The sequence below is a fragment of the Grus americana genome, chromosome 5 (assembly GCF_028858705.1).
Source record: "Grus americana isolate bGruAme1 chromosome 5, bGruAme1.mat, whole genome shotgun sequence".
In the NCBI taxonomy this organism is placed as follows: Eukaryota; Metazoa; Chordata; class Aves; order Gruiformes; family Gruidae; genus Grus; species Grus americana.
This window is the reverse complement of record NC_072856.1, coordinates 54,165,124-54,188,417: the sequence shown is the minus strand read 5'-3', so window position 1 is coordinate 54,188,417 and position 23,294 is coordinate 54,165,124. Positions and strand designations below refer to the sequence as shown.

At 41.0% G+C, this 23,294-nt stretch overlaps 1 protein-coding gene across 2 annotated transcripts; it reads left to right on the top strand.

Moving 5' to 3' along the window:
- The first annotated feature begins 6,583 nt into the window (after window positions 1-6,583).
- Window positions 6,584-10,888, top strand: LOC129207412 (alpha-1-antitrypsin-like). Of its 2 annotated transcripts, XM_054828300.1 has the most exons (5): window positions 6,584-6,685; window positions 7,427-8,116; window positions 8,655-8,925; window positions 9,662-9,809; window positions 10,538-10,888. In XM_054828300.1, the coding sequence occupies exons 2-5, from the start codon at window positions 7,444-7,446 to the stop codon at window positions 10,742-10,744; spliced, it is 1,299 nt and encodes a 432-aa protein (XP_054684275.1). In that variant the 5' UTR covers window positions 6,584-6,685; window positions 7,427-7,443; the 3' UTR covers window positions 10,745-10,888. The 2 variants fall into 2 exon arrangements, with proteins under 2 accessions (XP_054684275.1, XP_054684274.1); XM_054828299.1 differs by lacking the exon at window positions 6,584-6,685 and having other exon boundaries at window positions 7,399-8,116.
- The last annotated feature ends 12,406 nt before the right edge of the window (window positions 10,889-23,294 follow it).

Genomic DNA, 23,294 nt, shown 5'->3' with positions numbered 1-23,294 from the left:
ATGATATATTGGGGATTTTTTCATAATTAAATGTAAGAATGATAAAAATATTAATGATAGCTAGTGAGAAACGCAGTCACATGAACTGTGAAAACTTAGAAAGTGTGACTCTCATAATCTCAAACACAAAGAAAATAAAACAACCAGTTTGGTTTCCAAAGGAAACAGCATCAAATTTTTGTTTGTAACCGCTTGCCCTCTCTCTGCAACCCTCCATAACACTGGCTTAACAGAGGGGTAGGAGATTGGAAACCCATTATGCTACTCTGTGAAAATAAGTGAAATCCAGGTTTGTACCTGCTGTGGGGAAGGCAGACAACTCAGCTGCTTTAAATTCTGCTGGTAGCAGCAAGCAATGACTGCATGGCAGGCAGCCCTAGCCATAGTCCCAGGCCTAGCCCTAGCCTTAGTCCCAGGCCTAGCCCTAGCCTTAGTCCCAGCCTTAGCCCTAGCCCCAGCCCTAGCTCCAGCCCCAGCCCCAGCGCTGCTCTCCTACCTGGTAGGAGTCATCCTGGAGGTTGTGGAGTAAATCTGTGGTTATTGTGGTGAGGAAACCTACAAAACCTTAGGAAACTAGGCTTTGTTAACTCCACTGCTTACAGAACAGTTTGTTAAACATTCTTCTTTGCCTTGCCTCTATCAGAGTGTAGTGAGTGCCACTGTGTTTCCTCTGACTCAGTTTTAGGTTTGTTGGGTTTTTTTACCTAGGAGTGCATTTTGGGGGGCGGGGAAGAGTTCATGAATGCCTGTACTATGAAAACTTCATTTGTGATGTGAATCAGTACCATGCACTGACATTGTGCACTTAATCTGCATTAGACCAGAACAGCAGGATAGACTCAGGTTTTTAATCTCATTAATTTCTTCAGGCCAGTTTATTAGCAGGACAGTACTGAAGTCAATGATAATAGGATAGTTTGCCTATAGAGGAGCTGGATACGAAACCATAATCATACTTCAAGATCAAGTGAAGACAGTTTCTATCTCACCGCTGCTTGCTGGAAGGAGTCTGCATTTAACCAAAAATAAAAGAATAAATTAGTGATAGCCAATGGCATATTCTGTTCTGATGAGAGCTTCTCTGAAAGAGTTAATGTCTCTCAGCCTGGGTATCTATAGCCTAATCAAGTTATTTCATTGCCTCACTTTTAATATATTATGGGTTTTTCCCTTTCATTTACACTTGACATCATTGTTTTTCAGGTTTTTCAACAAAATCTTGGTAAATAAACTTAAAATATTTTTATATTACTTCATGTCAGGATGGAAAAAAAAAATCTCATTTTTACTAGCTTTTAGCAAAAATTGGTTTAAAACATTGTGGGAATTTTACATATAAAATCTAGTAAATGTGCAAATCTTCAAAGCTCTTGAAAAAGCGTTTTGAAGTTATTGTTATGTTATCAGAACATCAGAATTAATTTGAGATACTATTTCTTCTTTTTTTTTTAATTCAAATCATAACACGTTAATTATTACCACGGGTTCTGATTTAGCAAAGATAATGATTATCTTTAGCAGAGCTACTCACACACTACTCATATGACTAGAATTAACAACACTTGCACATCTTGTGCAATCAGGTATCGCATTCAAAAACAATTCCTGGGGCCTTTGTTTCTTCTTCTACTGGAATAGTTCTTGGAGAGAAACCTAAGTTTCCTATCTCCCAGGCTTGTGCCTGCATTATCAGGTTAACGCATCATACCAGGTGATCTTTCTCCAGTATTACGAATACCTATAGGTGTGTGTGTATTTACATACATAAATACAATATGTCTTTCACAGGTAGATAAAAACACGCATAATTATCCACACAAAATTGTCTACACAGATAAGTAGTTTTTATATTTTATTTGATTTTTAAGCCTTGGAAGGAAGGCTGGGAATTGTCTTTCCCTTCACTTTCTCATCACCCTCTTGCAGCCTGAAGATGAGGTCTTACCCTACCAAGTGGATGATTTGGGTCTGATTCTCTCAGGTTGAACAGTTAGTAAGACTTGAGGGTCTTGTACCCCAATCAAGTGATCAAGTGCTCAAGTCACTAGGTAAGTAAACAAAAGATTAGTACTGCTGAGTTAAAAAAGAAAATGTTGTGCCCTGCTCTGTTTTGCTGTTTGACCTTGCAGCCATAGGAGACAACCACGGGACAAGAGCCTTGGTTTGAGATTGAGGGGAAGAGGGTGCAATTCCCTTTCCAGTGTTTCCTTCAGACTCCCAAATGCAGCTCCTCACCCGTGTGCTCCCACTCAGAGGTGTTGAACACCTCATGAGGGGCATGTTGACACCTGATGTAGCTTGGGGCTCCTGCTCAGGAGCCAGACACTTGGGAGCTTGCAGTGTGGGATGTGTGTGTTGACCTGGCCACTGCTCTTCTCTGTGTCGTACAGTAGTTCTCCCCTGGCACAGGCTCTCCTCTATGCTAATGCTCTTTTCTGAGAAGATAGTGAAATTCTTCACCATCATAGTAAAAAAATTAGTATCTTCATCATTTACACTGTATTTTTTTTGAAGTTTTTATTTGATAACATCTACCAGATGACATTCCTCTACACATGGTTCAGCAGTAAGTAACAAAGCAACATGTGAGCAGGCCACATCCACATGACAAAATCCTTTTGAATTGACAATAGATCTTGTGTTCACTTTTCCTCAACTTTTATATTTAAAATTCAGTTATCAATATTTGTACATGAAGAATGAATTTCTTGAAGAGAGATGAAGTAAAACCTGCATGAAGGAATGAGCATATCTGGGTTCCCTGATGCAGAAATGCACATTAAAATAGAGACTAGGGTTAATGAGAATGAGAAGCATCTTCTAAGTAGGTCCTCCAGAACTTACTGTCAACAGGACCAATTAATGATGTTCTAGGAAGCTGTACATAAGTTGTCAGTATTAAAAGCCCAAAGTTTGACACTGCTGAGAAAGTATGCGCTGTTTTTTCCAGCACATTGAAATTCTTAACGAATGGGAGAAATTTTTTTGTCTCCCCCTCTAATATCTTGGCAAGGTAGAAAAATATGTAACAAAAGGAAATTAAATGTAAGCTTGAAAGGCAAGCAACCCTAGAAAACAAAAGAACAAGTGTTGGTTGTCTTAGAGGGTAAGCAAGGAATTATATGTGTTATCTTTTATATATATAGTTTTTTGGCATAGTGGAACCTGGAAAAGGAAGTCCTTTGGATGGATAAGCTGCCTGCTGGGCAACATGGCATCAGTGAATTGCTGTCCCCTGATGTAGTCAAGCTGTAAATCATAGTCCCATGACGCTCTCCAAGCTATAGACCACAAAAAATGTGGTTTTGCTATTGCAAGCCACATAAACATTTCCTGCTTTATGTGATTTTAGATAGCATCAGAAGGTAGCTTGAAACAGACACAGCTTCCAGAATCTCTGAGGCTGATAAATATACCTTTGGTTAGAAAGTGAAGAAAATAACAAGAAATAATGAGCAAAGTAGAAAGAACTTTGATTCTATGTTTTTCTTTAAAGGTAAGATAAAGTACAGCATTTCATTTCAAGTGTGAGGTTCCAGTAACAGATCGAGACACAGTACAAGATGGTTTGTTATATCCCAAAGAAGGACATTAGCAGACTATTGTGGCTGTAAGGCCAAGAGTTCAGTCTTTAGGAAATACCAGAATTAATACTGTCCAGTCTTGATGTAATAAAAACAACTGTAATGATGGGAATAGGATTTGCCAGAGATTTAATGACACAGCTACAAACACACTTAGAAGTCCTGATCTCTTGTCTCACTTCTGGCACTGGATACATTCTAATGGCTCCTGTGTTTCTGTCCTGTATGACACCTACCCTCTCTTTCCTCCTCACTGCCTTCTCCAGGCACTTACCCAACAGCTCTCATGCCCACCTTCCTTTCCTCCACTCTGTAAAATGGTTGCTCAGTCCTCAGAGCTGAAACCATTTCTTCCCTGCAGCTTTGGTTATGGCAGGGGATCATTTCCAGCAGGCCCTGCATCCTCCTTCTCAGCTGTGGTGCCTTGCCGATGTCTTTCTCCAATGGAAAATTGGGTATGTATAAGCATCATCAACTACATAGCAGAGTTTAGAGATCCTCCTTGAACCAGATACCAGTGACATTCAGTCACATACAGTGTTATCTGGAACAGCTTTGTTTTGGTGCTCCAAGGATAAATGCAATGGTGGGAGGAATGAATCCAAGGGGACACATGCTCGCTTGTGTTTCTTGATTGCCTTTCAGAGTTCCCTTACAAGTCCTGAACTTGAATCACAGGTTGAAAATCTCATCAGTATTGCAGTGCCAATATGAGCTAAGAATATCTGTGTTGGTATCTGTGTCCTTGCACGCATTTCCACTCAAAAAGGAGTCATCCTTCAGGCCATCCCTCCATTTATCTCCATTCTGCCTCACCACTAATAGACAAGCTGATGTCTATTAATGAACATTTAGGATTACTGGTATGAGTTTACAGAGCTTGTTAGACTGGAAATACTCAAGTTCCTGTTTTACATCTTGTACATCTTATTCAATGTTTTATAATCTGTAATAGGCCAGTGACCACATGCATTGTTGGCTATTTTTTGACGGTTTATAATCCACTTGTAGTTATTGGACAATGGTTCAGTGATTTATGGATTATGGATACTACCCCCACTTCAAAATCTGATGGTTGCCATCAATCTCTTGGGCTACTCTGGCAATGTGGAACCAACAACATGCTGATGACATATTTCGCATCTACATTATGGGAATGATACTCTAACTGGTAAGTGGAATGACAAAACCATCCTACACAATTGAGAGGAGTCCCACAGGGGCAGCCAGATCTGTTAAAAAATTAATTTCCTGCCTTAGTTTGTCCTCAAGTGATCTGTCCATATATGTTATTCAACCCAGAATATCATCCAGTGATGCCAGCGTGTCTTCTTTAGCACTGGCTGAAAGGTGAATTGGCAGCTTGTTTTGCATATGATACAGAAGACTAACTTGAGGAAACAAGACATTCACTGGCCACACGTCCCTCTTTGCAGTCAGTCTCCGGAACTGTCCAATGTAAGTTTTGTTTCTTAGTGGTGGTGATTTTGACATGTGTTTTCTAAAAAGCCAGGAGACAACTATTTACTAACTCCCCAAATAGCCAGTCACTGGCAATGGCCAACAGCAATGAGTGAACATCTGCGTTGACTGGAAATGTCTCACTAGGGTGGTAATGTCACACGTTACTCACTGAAGAAACCTAGAGACTGTTCACCCATCCCATACAGTCTGCTCCCCTTAAGAAAAGCCCTGAAACCATTAAACATGGTGTCAAAGGTTGTGACTGAGGAATACAATAAGGCAGAAGGACTTTCTACATCCAAACTCTGTTTTGTAATCCTGACAGAGAGGTTATAACTCTAGCAGTGTCCCTGTCCCATTTATTGGTCCCCTAGGACCAAGCAAAGAGGGATGGTCTGTCAGGGAGGCTGTGCTTCCTGGTGAGCTGTGCTGGCAGCTTCATCCCTTGCAGCCAGATGCAGGCAAGTGGTGGCCTTCACGCAAAGTCACAGCATTTGGCTCCAGCCACAAAAGGTACGGCTCTCTTGTCAGACACCCATAGCAGCAGGCTCCTCGTGTCAGTCCGCAAGCATGGAAGCAGCAGAAGATAGAGAATCATAGAATGGCCTGGGTTGGAAGGGAGGACCTTAAAGATCAAGTACTTCCAAACCTCTGCCATGGGCAGGGACACCCTCCACTAGACCACGTTGCCCAAAGCCCCATCCAACCTGGCCCTGAACACTTCCAGGGAGGGGGCATCCACAACCTCTCTGGGCAACCTGAGAATGACACAGTGCTGGGTGGTGGGGCTGCAGACAAGAGGGAGTGGAGCAGAGACTACAGGCTGGTCAGTTTCACCTCTGTGCCTGGCAAGATCATGGAGCAGATCCTCCTGGAAACTGTGCTAAGGCACATGGAAAATAAGAAGGTGATGGGTGACAGCTGGAACAGCAGGCAGCCAAGCACCATGCAAAAGTAAAAGTAAAAAAGAAAATAAAATTCATGGGTTGAGATAAAACCAGTTTAATAGGACAACAAAGGAAGAGAAAAATAAATTTAAAATAATAATGATAAAAGAATATACAAAACAAGTGATGCATAATGCAATTGCTCACCACCGGCTTACCAATGCCCAGCCTCTTCCCGAGCAGCAATCACACACCCCCCTGGCCAACTCCCCCAGTTTATACACTGAGCATGACGTCATATGGTATGGAATAACCGTTTGGCTAGTTCAGGTCAGCTGTCCTGGCTGTGTTCCCTCCCATCTTCTTGTGCATCTCTTCTCTGGCAGAGCATGGGAAGCTGAAAAGTCCTTGCCTTATTATAAGCATTACTTAGTAAGAACTAAAACATCAGTGTGTTATCAACATCATTCTCATACTAAATCCAAAATGCAGCACCATACTAGCTACTAGGAAGAAAATTAACTGTATCCCAGCCGAAAGCAAGACACACTGTTAGCTTGTGTCTGGGTTGAACAAACTGTCCAGAATAGCTAGAGTCATTACTGCTTGCTCTGCATCCTCACTGGCAATTTTTATTTGAACTAATTAATGATTAACGGGGGTGCTCTGCTTAATCCTGTTCAATGGTACTGAAGAGAAGCAGCAGCATACAAAACCAGATGGACACAGCGGGATCCTTTTTCTAGCACTGTAAGTATCCTTTTGGTTTCCCCTTGGATCATTTGGACATTTCATTTAGGGAAATTATGTTGTTTTCTGGGAAGGGTGCCTTTTTACATGTAAACAAAGGGGTATACCTGTTATGCAAAAAACAAAACGTGCCAAAAGCCAGCAAGAACTGACTGCTAGTGAAGAAGATACCTTACATAACTGAATAAAAAATTGTTTTGGAAACAATAGAGATGCCTATGGAGACTTTGCTGCCACACTAACCCAGTATTTTATCTTTGAAGAAACTGTGAAAGGTTTTTTGTAATTTTGGTCCTAGATAGTATGATCTGTGTTTGTATCACATTTGTGTTTAACACAGATTTAATTCTCTAATTATTTGATGAATTAAGGAAGACTAACAGGGCTGCAGTAGCCATCCTGCAGGACTGAATTCAAAAAACAACTTCTACAAGTTACTCCAGGGAAAAGGTCATAAGCTTCCAGTTATTTGCAAATTTTAAAAAATTCAATCCTATCCTATTTTTTACAAATTAATAGGATCAAAATTAACTCCTTTGAGAGAGTACCTGGTTATCAAATAGTTTATCAGGAGGCATATTCTTTCTGGGGATCACTGGCATGCATCAGGAATGTGAAATATAAAAGTGAGGACTTTTAGAGAACAGGTGTGTTCCAAGAGCCTCATTTTACTTGGCTGTAGCACACAGCATGAAGAAATTATTTTCCCTGCCATGTTTTGCATGTCTATCTCTTTTCCAGGAACAGTTAGAAGGAAAATGAAGTCCACCTTCTCCTTGTGTTTATTGCTGGCTGGTTTGTATACTGTTGCCCAGTGTCATCAGCATCCTCGTCACCGCAATAAGCTTGATGGTCCTAAAGCGACATATTACCCAGGACGCAGTTCTCACGGGGAAGGAGTTTATCCAGTTAAGAACAAAACCTTTGTCAAACTAGTTCCCAGCAATGCTGACTTTGCATTTTCATTTTACAAGCTAGTAGCATCCGAAGCAACCGATCAAAATATTTTCTTTTCACCCATAAGCATCTCTGCTTCCTTTGCAATGCTGGCACTCGGTGCCAAGTCAGCGACACTGACGCAGATTCTGGAAGGGCTTGCCTTTAACCTGAAAAAGACTCAGGAGCAGGAAATACATGAAGGTTTTTGCCAACTCCTCCACATGCTGAACCGTTCAGACAGTGAGCTCCAGCTGAGCTTGGGCAATGCCCTTTTTATAGAAGAGACGCTAAAACCACTACAGAAGTTCTTGGATGATGTCAAAAGCTTTTATGAATCTGAAGTCTTTTCTGCTGACTTTAACAACTCCTCTGGTGCTGAGAATCAGATCAACAGTTATATTGAGGAGAAGACAAATGGGAAAATTGTCAAACTAGTGGAAAACCTTGATCCTCTCACTGCAATGGTTCTTGTTAACTATGTCTTCTTTAAAGGTAAGAAATATCAAAGGGTGTGAAGGTTGTAACATAGATGCTTACTGCTTATTACAAGGAATGAAAACCTAAGAGAAAGAAACCCTAGTTTAAATATTTTAAATGGAGGAAACCATGTTCAGTGTCTGGAAAATATTCCTATAAAACCATGTATGTTTGTTGTCAGTATGAATGTTTGTGTCCTCACCTGGTTGAGTGAAAGAATGGATTTTTTAAAACTAGTATCTTTGTTGAGTTTGGTAAATTCTTTAATGTGATGATAGACTCATACTTTAGTAAAAAATGGTGTTTTCAGTATTATGTGTCTTTAATTGTCTTCAAGCATTTGAAAAAAAAAAAAAGAAAAAGAAAAAAGATAAAAGAAAAAAGAAAAAAAAGAAAAGAAAAAAGAGCTGCAATGCTGTAACACCTGAGGGTGCAGTAACTTGAAAGAGATATTTGTTCTAATCAAAGGAAGGCTGTGGGATTAGATCCTGTATTATTCGCCATGACCATTCCTCTTTGTATTCCACTGAATTATTTTTCTTTTTGTCATAAGCCCATTGGGAGAAACCCTTCAGTACTTCATATACAAAACAGGAGGACTTTTTTGTGGATCAGAAAACAACTGTAAAAGTTGACATGATGTATAGAAAGGGTTACTACAGAAATTACTTTGATGAAGAGCTGTCATGTTGGCTGGTTCAGATACCTTACAATGGAAATGCTGCAGCATTATTTGTTTTGCCTGACGAAGGGAAGATGAAGCAGGTGGAAGATGCTCTTTTGAAAAGGACTGTGTCTAAATGGGAAAAGTTCCTCCAAGACAGGTAAGTGGTTTTGCTAAGGTGAGAGGTGACCATGCTATAGATTAATAGGGTTTATCTCACCAAGACAAAACATTCAAGTCCAGGTTATTTTACTGAACTTTATTAATGGTCTCTCTCTGTGTAGGACTTCCCTTTTCTTAGTTGGAAAATGAAACAGAGCTGTGGATAGTGAATAAATAAGGCATTGAACTTGGGATCTATCTTGGGTTAAGTTCCTTGCTCAACCACAAGTTGCTTAGCACCATGATGGAGTTAACAGACCCTTGTTTCATATGGGCATTATGAAACTACAAAGAAGTAGCTGTTCTGAGGTATTAGGTGTTAGGGCATTGAGGGCATTGTATGTAAAAGCAGAAATCTTATTCATTCACCATTACTGCAGCTCTTTCTGTGGTGGCACAGGCCTTGTTGTATATTCAAACAGCCTTAGGACAGCTAGCTATGATCTTTTGAAAAAAACCTGCTACCTGGTAGTAGTAGCTCTGTGTGCCACAGAGTTGGCATAACTGTGTCTTCCACCCCACTCCTTGAACCCCACTGTGGAAGCAGAGGTAAGTTGGGCTCATTCTGCTCCAACCCTCCACATTAGATAGCTAACCTTGTCAGAAGTTCTATCTGAACCCTGAGAACAGACTTTTAACATTTAGAAAAATAAACGTAAAGTGTCATTATACTGAAGCCATTGAGGAGTGTTACCTAGATGACAATTTGTCCCTATTTGTGTTATTTGTTACAGAAAAATACATCTGCACATTCCAAAATTTTCTATTTCTGGTACCTATGATGTGAAAAGGATAGTCAAACAAGTGGGTATGATTGATGTGTTCACTGAACAAGCTGATCTGTCAGGGATTGTTGAGGAGCCTGGACTGATGGTTTCAAAAGTAAGTCAGCAAGTGAAACACAGTGACCACAGGATTTTTCTGTTCCCAGGAACCTGATGTTAATATCCCAGGAAAAGCTTATCCCAGCCTTTCTGAAGCATTACTCAATCATCAACAGCTGCCAATCTAGAGGGAAAGAAAGCCCCATCTTTCCTAAACCTGAAGCCAAACATGCTTACAAGGGGTCATACATACATGGTTCATGGACAAGGAAGACGACATGCATATAATTAAGTGTTCTTTTGGCTACCAAACAAAATTATCTAAAGGTAGCACATTAGCTTCAGTAAAATTTCCTCTAGTTTCACCTACAGAGGGCAAAAGGCTGTTATTCCCGCTCTTCTAGTCCTCTCAGAAAGTTATTTTTTTCAGCTAGATGATAGGGTAAAATCACAATAACACATGAAGCTGCCAAAGGCAAAACTAAGTCGAGGCTAAATTACCAGGTTTCTTCGCTTCCAGAGTTTCTTGCCATCATTCATCTTGAGTGTTCTTTGGCTGTCGGCTGCTGGAGGGTTACTCTCTGCGCACGCAGTGGAGGCCAGCAGGAGCGGTCTGATGGGTGATTGTGCTTTGGTGGGAAGGGGAGCAGCTGGTGATGACCTTCCCAGAGGCTGGTGCTGCCGGGTCTCGCCCCAGGCAGGGCTCTCTTTGGCGAGGAGGGTGGCAAGCTGCTGTCTTCTCCTTGGGTTGTCATCTAGAGGTTGTTTTGCTTTGTGTCCTTGCAGGTGATCCACAGAGCAGTGCTAAATGTTCATGAGAATGGCACTGAAGCGGCGGGGGCCACAGTGAAGGAGGTTACCTGGAGATCTGGCGATTTTCCTCATCCACCTCGAGTCAGATTCAACAGGCCCTTTCTCCTGCTGATTCTGGATAAATACACGCGCACCATCCTCTTCATAGGAAAAATTGTAAACCCTCTGAAAAATTACTGACCTCAGGACATGCACTTACACACATTTCTGGCTAAATTCCTGTGATCCAGCAAAACATTTATGTGTACATACCACTATGAACTAGTGTTTGTCTTTCAACCATTATCGTGATATACATTATAATCCCTTAAACTACAAAAACTATTTTTCATTGTCCAAAAGTCACTGGTATTTACGCCCAGTCTACAGCCAGGTATAGCTTGTAGCATTAACAAAATACAAGTCACTTTTCACTGGTTTTGTAAGCCCTTCCTGACATGCTCCCATGGGGTATTTGAGATGGCTTAAAGTCTCCAGATGATGTAGCTGTACACTCACTGTGTGTGTACGGGAGAGCAGGAGAAGGGAAACAGGGAAAAGGAGGTGGGAGGTATAAGTCCCATCCGTTTAATCCACTAACCTTTGATGACCAGTCTTAAATGCAGATTCCCTTAATACTGGAGTAAATTTCCATTAATTGCTTTGGTTTTTAACCAAGTATGGCGTGAAGCTGCAGGATCAGTGACTGGGACACTGGAGGACACACCAGTGTAAAGGGTTGATGAGTGCAGCTGTTTTAGCTTCCCTCTGTCTCCTCCTCAGTGGAAGCCCTCCTCATGAAGACAATTAGGTTGGTTTTGCTTTACAAAATAGTATTTATTCTATGAAGGAAGGAAGCCATACCAGCAAAAATACTTTTTTTTTTATCTTACTAATATAGCTATTATTGCCAATGCCCTGAGATGCTCCTATGGCAGAGCAGCCCATGACATAGCACCAGTTTCCTTTTTATGGATTCGTTGTTACTGTCATTTCTCTTTTCTCCTGCTGACGCCGCCTTCACTATCACACCTTCCAGCTAGACTTGTCAGACTGTGGTAGAAAAGAGGAGGAATGAAAAATTATAACTCCAGAGAGTTTGTATTTCCTCACTAGGAACAGCAGTGCTTTCCCAGGGACTGTTAACCTGCTTTAAACTATCATAGACACACACAGAAAATGCAGGCAATGTTTGAGAAGTCACCTTTCTAAATGTTAACAGTGGATTGCTGTTACAGAGTGAAAACATACTGTGACTTGACATTTGTACCTTTTCACTTAAGGCTTCATGAGTCTAACTTATTGCTATGGTGTTGTTTTATAGTGACTCAGTTGATAGGATTTTAATTTACCAGCTTAGATGTATGGTTATGAAAGCAAAGACACACAAATCAGTAAATATTTAAATTATTTTCTAATTTATTTAATTTTTAAATCAACATCCTTACCATGTTTTATTAAAATATAGAAAGCCAATGAAAGCACTTATATTACAGATTGATTAAATCTTTTGCTATAGAATATCTCAAACCAGTAGTAAAAAGTAAAATATAAATGGCAACTTTTTAGACTTCAGTCTTTTAAAATGTCTGTGAAAAATATAACTTAAAAATTATGATGAATATTTCTAAAATATAATTATCTTAATTGGTTTGGGGATCTTTGTTTTCTTTGACATTAAATTAGTGCTACCAATATTAGTAAATTGTAGCTCTGCGTATACCAATAAGGAATAGAAGCACCTTACCATGTCTATCTGCCAGCCACATAACATTTGACATTCACTCTTAAAGCCCTCCTCAAAACCATGTAAATCAATGACAAAAACTTTCTTACTCATAACTGTATTTAGTCTGTTCAATATCTAGTAAAAAATAGCTGGCTTCATACTAATAAGGACCTGGTCTTGGTGTAATACAGATAAAGTGATTCTACAGAAGATAATTTAAAAGTTCTTGGCTAATTCAGGACTGTATGACAAAGTCCAGCTTTGCAACGACACATGACTGTAGGTGAATACCAAGAGACTTTATGTTTGTTGTTCCTCACAGACCCCAGATCAATAGTCTCTATGGGTTCATAGAAACAAAAAAAAAATTCTATTTTGCCAATCAGATGTCACTTTGAGAGGTAAGCTTTTTGCTTAACTTATTTGAAAGTGGGTAGAGAAAAACCAAGCTAAATGAAGAATTGGATAACCAAAAAATATGAAGAAACTGTTGTTGGTAGGGAATCATCTTCAAATGGGAGTAGGGACCATATACATGGGTCTTGCCTGCGTTTTCTTTCTGTTTTGACAAAGATCAGGGAATGACCCTCACTGGAAATGTGCAGCGGACAGCAAATTTATGTAGTAAATAATGAGTACAGACGGATTGCACAACCTCCCAAAAACCGTCAACCTTAAGGTTGTCACAAATCCAGTGCAGGCATGGCTGGTTTTTTGCTTCTTCTTTCCTGGATTTTTCTTTCTTGGTTTGCTCTCTGTGAATTTTGTGACCAAGAAGCCTCAGTGCAACAGAGGAAGGACTTTCCTCCTAGTTAGTCGAGAGTTCCTGCTGCTGTGTGCAATTACTGTGGTGTGCCACTTCCGTGCAGTGACGTTACTGGAGGATGGAGCTGGCCTGATGAACCACCTGAGGGACAAAGTGCAAGGACATTTTCTAACCCAGCCTGCACTGAAACCTACACACAAGTCTGATATGGGAGCGCGTGCAACCATGTGCCCGCAGGAGCTGCAGCCTCAGCACTGCCTGTGTGAACACTAAAAGAAATCTGTGATGGTATGGCTGAAAGTAGTCTTCTGCAAAGGCTGTTTTAGCTTAACAGCCATAGAAGAATTGCCAGCACGGCAGCAGCTTTGGAACAGCACACTCTGAAATAAGGAGAAAAGGAAAACAAGCATTGTGGGAATAGCAGTAAATAGTGCATTTGTCATAACTAGGAAGGAGTTATCTACAGAAATGAAACAAAGCCTAAAAGCATAAGTAAGGAGCTCAGAAACCAGGATTAATCCATGGTGGAGATAGATTTAACCCTCATCTACAAACTACATAAAGTTCAAAAGACATTGGAAGAAAACTAGCAGCAATTTTGAGTAGTGATAAAGATCATAAAAGAAGGAACAAGCAAAAAGAAGCAAATTGCATATGGGTGTGAGGACAGAGAGGGAAATAATATGCTTGAAGTAAATCAAGGAAAATAACATATTTCAAATAGCCAGTGGTTAGCACCAACGCGCAGGTCCATCATTGTTCCCAGTGCTGTGCAGCATCTGCTATGAAAAAACTAAAGGCATATAACATAAGCAACAACATCCTTAAAGGTCATGGGCTGAAAAGCAATACCTACTAATGCTCTGTTAAATGTAAGCACAAATAAGAACTCATATTTTGACAATGGTAGAAGGCACAGGTTGCTTAATGAGAAAAATTCCTGACAAAGCTGAGGTGCATAGTTCTGATGCCAGTGTATCCTCATCAAACAGGAGATATAGAATCATACCATAATTTAGGTCCTTTGCAAAGTAATCACCTTTTAATTTGTCTTCTAATATATTGTGTTGGATTTGCATGGCAAGGTTTTGGTAGCGGGGGGGCTACAGGGGTGGCTTCTGTGAGAAGCTGCTAGAAGCTTCCCCTGTGTCTGATAGAGCCAATGCCAGCCGGCTCCAAGACAGGCCCGCCGCTGGCCAAGGCCAAGCCAATCAGCGCCTCTGTGATAACATATTTAAGAAGGGAAAAAACCAGTTGGGGAGAGCTTTTGCAGCCGGAGAGAGGAGTGAGAAGATGTAAGAAACTCTGCAGACACCAAGGTCAGTGCAGAAGGAGGGGGAGGAGGAGCTCCAGGCGCCGGAGCAGAGATCCCCCTGCAGCCCATGGTGAAGGCCATGGTGAAGCAGGCTGTCCCCCTGCAGCCCATGGAGGAAGGATGAGGGGGTGTAGAGATTCTACCTGCAGCCTGTGGAGGACCCCATGCCGGAGCAGGTGGAGGCACCTGAAGGAGGCTGTGGCCCTGTGGGAAGCCCACGCTGGAGCAAGCTCCTGGCAGGACTGGTGGACCCGTGCAGAGGGGAGCCCACGCCAGGGCAGGTTTGCTGGCAGGACTTGTGACCCCGTGGGGGACTCACGCTGGAGCAGTTTGCTCCTGAAGGTCTGCACCCCATGGAAGAGACCATGCTGGAGCAGTTCGTGAAGGACTGCCTCCCATGGGAGGGACTCCATGTTGGAGCAGGGGAACGATGAGAGGAGTCCTCCCCCTGAGGATGAAGAAGCGGCAGAAACACCGTGAGATGAACTGACCGTAACCCCCACTCCCCATCCCCCTGTGCCGCTGAGGAGGCGGGAGGAGGTTGAAGCTGGGAGTGAAGTTGAGCCCAGGAAGATGGGAGGGGTGGGGGGAGGTGTTTTAAGATTTGGTTTTATTTCTCATTCCTCTACTCTGTTTTGCCTAGTAATAAATTAGATGAATTCCCTCTCTAAGTTCAGTCTGTTTTGCTCGTGACAACAATTAGTGAGTGATCTCTCCCTGTCCTTATCTCGACCCATAAGCGTTTCATTATACTTTTTCTCCCCTGTTTAGTGAACGAGGGGAGTGACAGAGAGGCTCTGGTGGGCACCTGGCCCCCAGCCAAGATCAACCCACCACATATATAATGACTAAATATATATAATGACTAAACAGTCACATCTTGTTAACATTGTCTTGATACTGAACAATCTATTACATTCTTGTAATTACTGTTCTTTCTGCATCTCACTCTTAGGACATAATGACATAGAAAAATCTTAGCAAGCTTTATAAAGTTCTGGTGGGGATTGACCCCACCACCATACTTCAGGGATGGTGGTGAAAGTCTCCCCTTAATGACAGCATGCCTTTCCTGGGGCTCATCAGTGGTCAGCACACCCACATCATCATCTTAATGGGAAAATAGTTATCCCTGCAGGAAAATACTGCCATTCATGTCACAGAACTATTACTTGGAGGGGTCCAGTTTCTCGAAATCAGATGTCATGTATTTCATTATGTACTCAGAGAGTCTAACATTTGTCACACAACTAGTAATTAACAGATATTTCTGGGCAATACTGTGTGAATTTCTCAGCTCTCGAAGAACTTGGTGATTATTCAGTGCCGAAAATCAGGCTTCTATTGCTAGCAGGAGCTTGGCAGCTATGAAGGTACTGTGGCCAAGATCCACATAGCCAGTGTCCATCATCTGCTGATCACACTAACACCTAGGTTCAGGAAGCCCTTGTGAGAGATGTATTGCTCAAGGCAGTGCTCTCCTGCAGCCTTCACTGAGCCTTGGTAACCCAAAATACCAAACACATACCCCTGGCATATGTCAGATTGAGTTACCAGAAGCATGATCACCTATGTGAGGTAAGGTTTGGGCTCAGAATGGGGGGGTTTGAAGGTATCAACAGTTTCATTGTTGTAATGGATCTAGAAAATATTTTCTGGAATGGAGTGTATTTAATTGTACTGCTTGCTGCTAAGAGACTGTAAAAGCCAGACCAAAACAAATTAATGCACTTCACACAAATGTTTCCAAGCCTTTTTAATGGAAATCCATAATGTTAACTCGGTAATTCTGCTACATATTAGATTCCTGGCTTGTGCTCTGTCATTTGGCCAGGAGAAAAAATATCAGCGGGGAAGAATGGAAGGTCTGTGGTTATTTGACTCCTGCAAAGGCTTGGCAAAGAGTTGTATTTCTCTTCTTCAAACACAACATGATTTGGTCATTTTTGTCTTATATATAGCATGATATATCTTTCCTTTTAAGAAAATACATATGAAGACAGTACAGTATTATGATAATTAGATGTTCATGCACACAGGCAAGTCAATCACTGGAAGTACTGTTGCCTTTCACTCCTTTACTTTCTTGTTTGAAATTTCCCTCCTGTGCATGCTGAAGTTTACCTGGTCCCAGGCTTTTGCTGCCACTTTCTTCCAGATAAAGATTCACAGGATGCTTTTCCTGAGGACCAGTTTGATTTCTGAGAACTGTTTCCAGATTATGGCTGAAGTTACAGAGCTGTCAGAACATCTCAGTAGTTCTTCCTACTTCACCTTTCCAGGAATAGCCACATTTTTCAATGTCCAGAAATCTAAGTTTGCCATAAACCAGAAACAATTTCATAAGTCAGAAACAATTTCAGTCATAAACCATTTCAGTCTGGGGAAAAGGGATGGGAAAGAAGTAGTCCATTAGAAATGGATGGCTCCATAAGCAAAGCATGCTTTAGCTGAGGTCGTTGGCTTTCCACCCTGTTCTTCTCATCTCTCATTCCCTCTGGGTAGCTGGCTTTGACATTTCTTATGAGATTTCTCCAGTTTAAATGGCCCTACAAGTTTTTGTTATGAATTAATTGAAAAATACATCTCGGACTTTTATCACAATACATTTATAAGCACCTAAATCACTAGATGCCTGCATTAAAAAAAGGGGGGAAAGGAAAAGAGCTTCTTCAGGAACTGATTTACAGCCCCCAGGATTGTTTTTACCTTCTTATCCAGTTGGCTTACACTGTGTGGAGTGCAAGCAATAGAACAAAGAGCAGAAGAGGACACCTTGGCTAAGGGGGCATCTTGCAAGTGATGTGAACATGCAGTAACACTCATGGGAGCAGGTGGGAGGGAGAGGGGAATTACCAAGGTGGCCAAGATGTCCACATTGTGCTGCAAGAGAGAGAGGCACAAGCTGAGGTCCCTCTTGCAGCCACTGTGAGAGAGGGAAGCAGGGAAGCGAGAGCAGCCTGGCAGTACACTGGGGCTAATTACCTCATCTGTCTGGGCAGGCCACCATGCAACATAGACTTCGAGTCTTTCTAAGGTTTAACTGGAACTTAATTAGCAGATCTTAAAGCTTTTGGCATAAATGAGCCAGAAAGTGATGCCAATGGAAAGAGAATCAAAGTAAATGATTGTAGGGGAGAAGATATAACATGGAACTTTTCACCTCCATCAGTTAGATGTTGTTTAGTCACAGGGTACAGGCTCAGACCTGTGTATGTGCATCTGCACTATTGTTTCTCCATTGCTTGGAGTCCAAAGGTTGGCTGGGGTTTACCCCTCGCACGCTGGCAACATAAGGTCCTTAAAGCTTTAAAACTTGGAAACATTCAGAATAAAGATTCTGCCCTTCTGTTAACTTTCCACTCCTGTGTCATTTTTATGTGACCTTTCCTTCTCATTGTCTTTTATTTATGTACTGTATGGCATACATAATGTTTTGGGTTTAAGGTTTTTACTCCAGTTTTTGCATATCCTCAAGTCTGGGGCAGGCTTCCTGAACTTCTTTCTCCAAGGCAAGCTCGTGTAGTAGCTGGCTGCTGATGTGACACAATCACTTCTTGCTCCTTCTTCCTTATTTTGGAAGTACATGGAGCTCTCCCTGCACCAAGACGTGTAGCAGTTTGAGCACTGCAGCAAATGGAGTTTCTCTCCGAGACATATTTATATCTGTTCTAACTGCCAGCCATTGCCACCTCAGTATCTGCTCAAAGACTGCTCCCTGCCAAGCTTGATCAGGTGATGGTTACCCCTCTCTCTTTAATTTTGTAGATCTGGTTTAACAATGGAGTTAAACGCAGTGTAGTTTAGATCCATTTGCATCCAACTCATTCAGTAAAGTCCTATGAATCATAAATGAAACTCAGAGCTAGTCCAATCTGAGGTGACTCACTTTTTGGACAGTTTTTGGATAGTATAACAAGTAGAGGCTCCTTAAAGAAATAATTCACTTTCTGCATTAAAAAGAAATTAAGAAAAAGAGGAGGACAAAACCACAGTTCGGGTAAACACATGTAGTTTTAATTCTTGATGCTTTAAAACAATAAAAACAGTCCTTTCTGTAGTTGCGTTGCTGTACAAACTAAGGCATCACAGATATACATCTTCATTTAATTCAGCACAGCAAAATTAAAAGACCAAATTAGTTCAGAGCCAGTAAAAGGGGTCTGATATGCCCATCTTTACATTTTTTAACAGTAAAGACTATGTTTGTTTAGTTTCTTTTTTACTGACATTGATCCCCAAAATGTTCTTCTGATGATGCCCCAAGAAATCCATCTCTGTTTTCTTTCCTAAGCGCTTCAGTTGGACGTGACGTGTGTGCTTTGGATGGGGGTGGAATTTGGGTGGGGGAAGATGATGAAAGGTCAGGAGAAGTTTAAGGGGAAAACAGCCTCTCTAAACACTTGGAGTGGATTCTAAATTCATGGAGTTTGGCAACACTGAACTAACCACTGAGACCTAAGCCTTGTATCTCATTTCTGTGGGCAAAAACAAGGAATTATTTTTGGCACTCTGTGGATGTAATGGGTGTTCCAGTCTTTCTTTAGAAACTACTTCAAAGACATTAATTAAAACCCTTTTTTCTCATTGTTTGCATGCTGGTCTTTCAGTTCAGTCATAGATCTGAACTAGCATAAAATTAACCTCTGTAACAAATATTGATGGCATTCTGTGGAGAGGTGGGCAATTTTTGTGATGCTTTCTTACTCAGATGTCAATTCCATTCCTCACTGTCTTGTAAATGACAGCCAGCAGACAAGTCCACTGTGTGATTAGGTTTCCCTCCCACATACTAACTGGTCACCCCAGTGAATAGTTCAGCTTGCGAGCTGTAAATTGCCTAAACATCTCCTGGAAAGCAGCACTGTAGTTGAAACCTGGCTCATCCCAAGATAGCCTCCAGTAATGCTGACTTCACCTTTAGGTTTTACAAGCAGGTCATGGCAGAGGAAGGTGACAAGAACATTTTATTCTCTCCTTTGAGCCTTTCTACTGCCTTTTCAATGCTTTCCTGGGGGGGGCAAAGCATCCGTGTGGAGTTGGCTACACAAAGACCTCACCTGACAGAGGAGCAAGAGATCCATGGAGGTTTTTGTTCAATTACTGCTAAGCAAGGTCCAGCTGAGCAAATGTAACACACTGTCTGTAAATGACAGCCCAGGAGAGATGAATGATGCTGAAGCTGCCAGAAACTGAAGATCAGTGAACAGTTTGAATGTAGAAAATTCTAATTAGGAATATATTTTTACCATGAGGTGGTTAAATACTGGAAGTGGATGCCCAGAGAGGTTGTGAAATCCCCATCCTTGGAGGCACATCCCTGAGGAACCTGATCTAAGTAGGCATATTTTGAGCAGAGGGATGGACTACATGATGTCTGGAGGTTCCTTCCAACCTAGATTTTGATTCTAAGGTTCTGTTGCACAGGGGCAAAAATCTGTGGGGAAAACACACTGGCACACTTGTTGACTATGTTTTCTTTGAAAGTAAAGTATGTTCTAGAGAGGGATAGAGTTTCAGAAATATAATGCTTTAATGTCTGATTACGATCCCCAAGTTTTAATATTTCTCTGCCATATTCATTGATTATAAGGTTGCTGCAAGAAACTATTGCACAACAAGGCTGGACAGAACTTGAACAAGATTTTATTACTGAGTGGATGCATGTGTGTTGTTAGAGGAGCACAGCACATCTCTGTCTGTCTTTTCTACTTCAGTTTCTTTCTGGCATTTCCAGTTCTCTGCCCTCTACTAGGTCTATTTCCAGCCCCTGGGCTGGGTTTCCTCAGATGCAATCGCTCCAGGGAGGTCACTGCATCAGGGACCTCCCTTCACACTCCTGCTGTCCAATCCCTGTTCCGATGACATTTGCCCACTTTCTTTGCAGGATGTTCAAAAAGCCCTGCTGAATTTTGCTGGGAAGCACAGGGAGGCTGCACTAGCCAGGGCTGCTGAATATAGCTTTAGTTCTTGTCCTCTCACTATTCAATGGTCATCATTGATCCTGACTGTAGGTTAAACTGTATGTAGCAAAAAATGAGGAAATGTTGGCTTAGAGTTTTGGGTTTGGAAATCCAGGTAAGGCAATTTCCTGATCTTGTCCTTGTATTATGAACACCAATATGTGAACAAAAGAAAAGGTCTCATTTTTAAAGTATAAATGAAGATGCTGTAAACTTTAACCCATGACTATCTCTGTGCATGCCCAATGCTGCCTTGAGAAGCCTAGCTCTACGCTGCACTCAGGGCTTTTACGCTTTGACTCAATGGTACATATTGGAGATATTACAGTTTGGGTTTTTACACTCTGACATAATGGTACACATTGGAGATATTACAGGCTTGGGGAACTTGGCCATATGTACTGTGGTTTCTTGGGTTATCCAAGCTTTTGACATACCCAAGCAACTAGAATATGATTTTTGTATAGGCATTGCCAATGTCTAGCTTGAAAGCAGCCTCTATCAAAACTCAAAATGAAGAACATGTTAATCTTATTAACTGAGATCTGTTTTTAAATTGGATGGGGGTAAGCAAAGTTTGTACGAGAGGACAATTTGAAATTGCAAGAATTCAACCTTACAACACTTGAAAAGCAAAGAAAACTTGCAAGGAGTGATTTTTATTTCATATGCATACATGCATCAGTAGCCAGCTATACTAACAGATAGTGTGCCAGCAGCAAACTGTCAGATTAGGTTGGGCTAATTAAACCTTATTACTTTGTTAGGCACAGCTCATTGAACAGTCACCATGTAACTGTTCCCAGAAATACAGCAATTCTTACAGCTCTAACCAAGCAAAAACATGAAACTAGAATTTTCTTTAATATCAATTAGAAAAATCCACACGCTTGTCTCCCATTAAAGTATATACACAATATATCAGATCAGAACAACCTTGCACACAACCTGTGTTTATATTAGAGCTAAGAGCAAAACTGTGTTTCTTAAGCAAATGTGCTAAAGAGAAAAATGAAGCAAGCTAGTGAGAGACATTTTAGTGCCTCCAGGACCTGTGTTTGCACGGCTAATGTAAGATTTTAGGCTGCTGTTTTTAAAAAGTCTCTTTTAAGCCAATCATTGCTACTCAAAAAAAAAGGTTAAATAACAGCTACTTAGGACCAGTAAGACTTTTCCATGGACAAACTTTCCACTAGCGTAACTAAAGTTTTCAAAGTTGGAATTGTAAAATTACACTCTCTAAGTCACAGCAGGGCTCCTGCCCTTGCCCAGCACATATCAAGCACCTTAACATTTCTTTCAAGCATCTGCCAAATGTAAGCATGAAGTACAGATGATTAAGCCATTTTTTGGTTTTGTTCATAAACATGGATTTAGAAAATCTGTTTCCAGCCATTCTGGTGTAAGAAGATTGCTTTCCACATGACACAGAAAATTCTATATAATACAGAAATTCTACAGGTTTTCTCTGAATCAAAATATACATGGTCAAGAAACTTTTGAGGGTTTAATGAATGAAATAAAATAAGATCATATCATATCCTTTCCTTACTGAGGTTTTAGAGCTGAAATGTTACCTTCAAGGCTTTGCAATATGAAAATGGTAACACAACTGTTTTGAACATCTCTCCATAACTGAGTCGTGTTTCTCACTGCTCTTGTCTAGTTGGGAGTGCTTTTTACACAGGTAACTATTAAAAGAAAACAAAAGAAAAATCTTAAATATATTTTAAAGCTATAAAAAATGAAATTTGTTATCCTAAAGTCATTATTTTAATGGCAGTCAGGAACTGAACTCCTGCTGCATTATGCTTGATTGATATCTAAATCCCAGTTCTATCTAGATTCAATGAGAATCATAGATCTATGTTCCTTCTGGATAATTTGGCAATATCATTAATCATCTGGAAATTCCATAGTTATTGCTTGAAATGGATATGTGTACCTCTCAAATTATTATATTAAAGACTCATTAGAGTTACAAGCTCCTAACTTAGATGATAATCTTCATCTATAGTATAAATGAGTATGCAGGATCCATCAGATGGAATAACAGAGCTAAGACAAATATTTTTGGAAAAAGAAATGCAGGGAAGAGTCTTATGTGAACCACTACCACACTGAGTGTGGCTTATCTTCCATGCATCCTCCTTCCCTGCTGACCTGAAGGCCAGGGACAGGCAGACCTTTAAGTCCTGTTGTAAGAATGAAAATTCATGGGAAAATCTGACTGCAACCATGTACGTCTTCAAGACATATTCTAGGTAGGTTCTTCAACCTAACACTGACTACTGCTCCAGAGACCCCCTCTGGCTTCCTCACAATGACTGCGTCCTCTCAGCTAGGGTTTGGTGCTGGGATAAGCGATGGTGAATTCTGGCAATGCATAGACTGTCTTTGTGAACAGGACATGAAGACAGCCTTAAGCCAGCTAATACATAGTGGTTTATGTCTATACCAGATATGTGATATATAATGTGGATGTTATAGGAGTGGGGTGGCTGTGTCTGCTCTGAAAGCGCTTGGTACAAGCCTTACCTCAGCCAAGGCTGACATTCTGCTGCCTTGAGACAGTGCCATTTTTTTGGTTTGCTTTGCTTTTCTTTCAGAGTGCCCAAAATAACAGGAGAGTTACCTAACAGCCTGAGAAAATGTTTATATAGAGTGATGCTGAGGGTGGGCACTGCACTCAGCAGAGCATGGCTGGGGCTGCCTGAGGTTGCAAGGCTTGCTGAGCATTTGCTGATTGAAGGAGCTAGGTAGCTTGTACCAGAGACACTTGGAGTAAAATAGTATGAGTACAGTCATGGTTAGGAACGAACTAAGGTGTAAATCCAAGTGACAGTGTAGGCACATTTTGCAGGTTGCCCTCACCAGAAGCACCCTATGGTGGAGTTTCAAAATCAATCCATATTGACTTACAATAAGAGAAAAATACAGACTAATGTCTGAATAGGAAAAACACTGGCATTTTTTTC

Coding starts and splice junctions, on each gene's coding strand:
- LOC129207412 (XM_054828299.1), top strand. CDS start 7,399: ATGTTTTGCATGTCTATCTCTTTTCCAGGAACAGTTAGAAGGAAAATG. Junction 8,117..8,654: donor TAACTATGTCTTCTTTAAAG/GTAAGAAATATC, acceptor TTTTGTCATAAG/CCCATTGGGAGAAACCCTTC. Junction 9,810..10,537: donor CTGGACTGATGGTTTCAAAA/GTAAGTCAGCAA, acceptor GTGTCCTTGCAG/GTGATCCACAGAGCAGTGCT.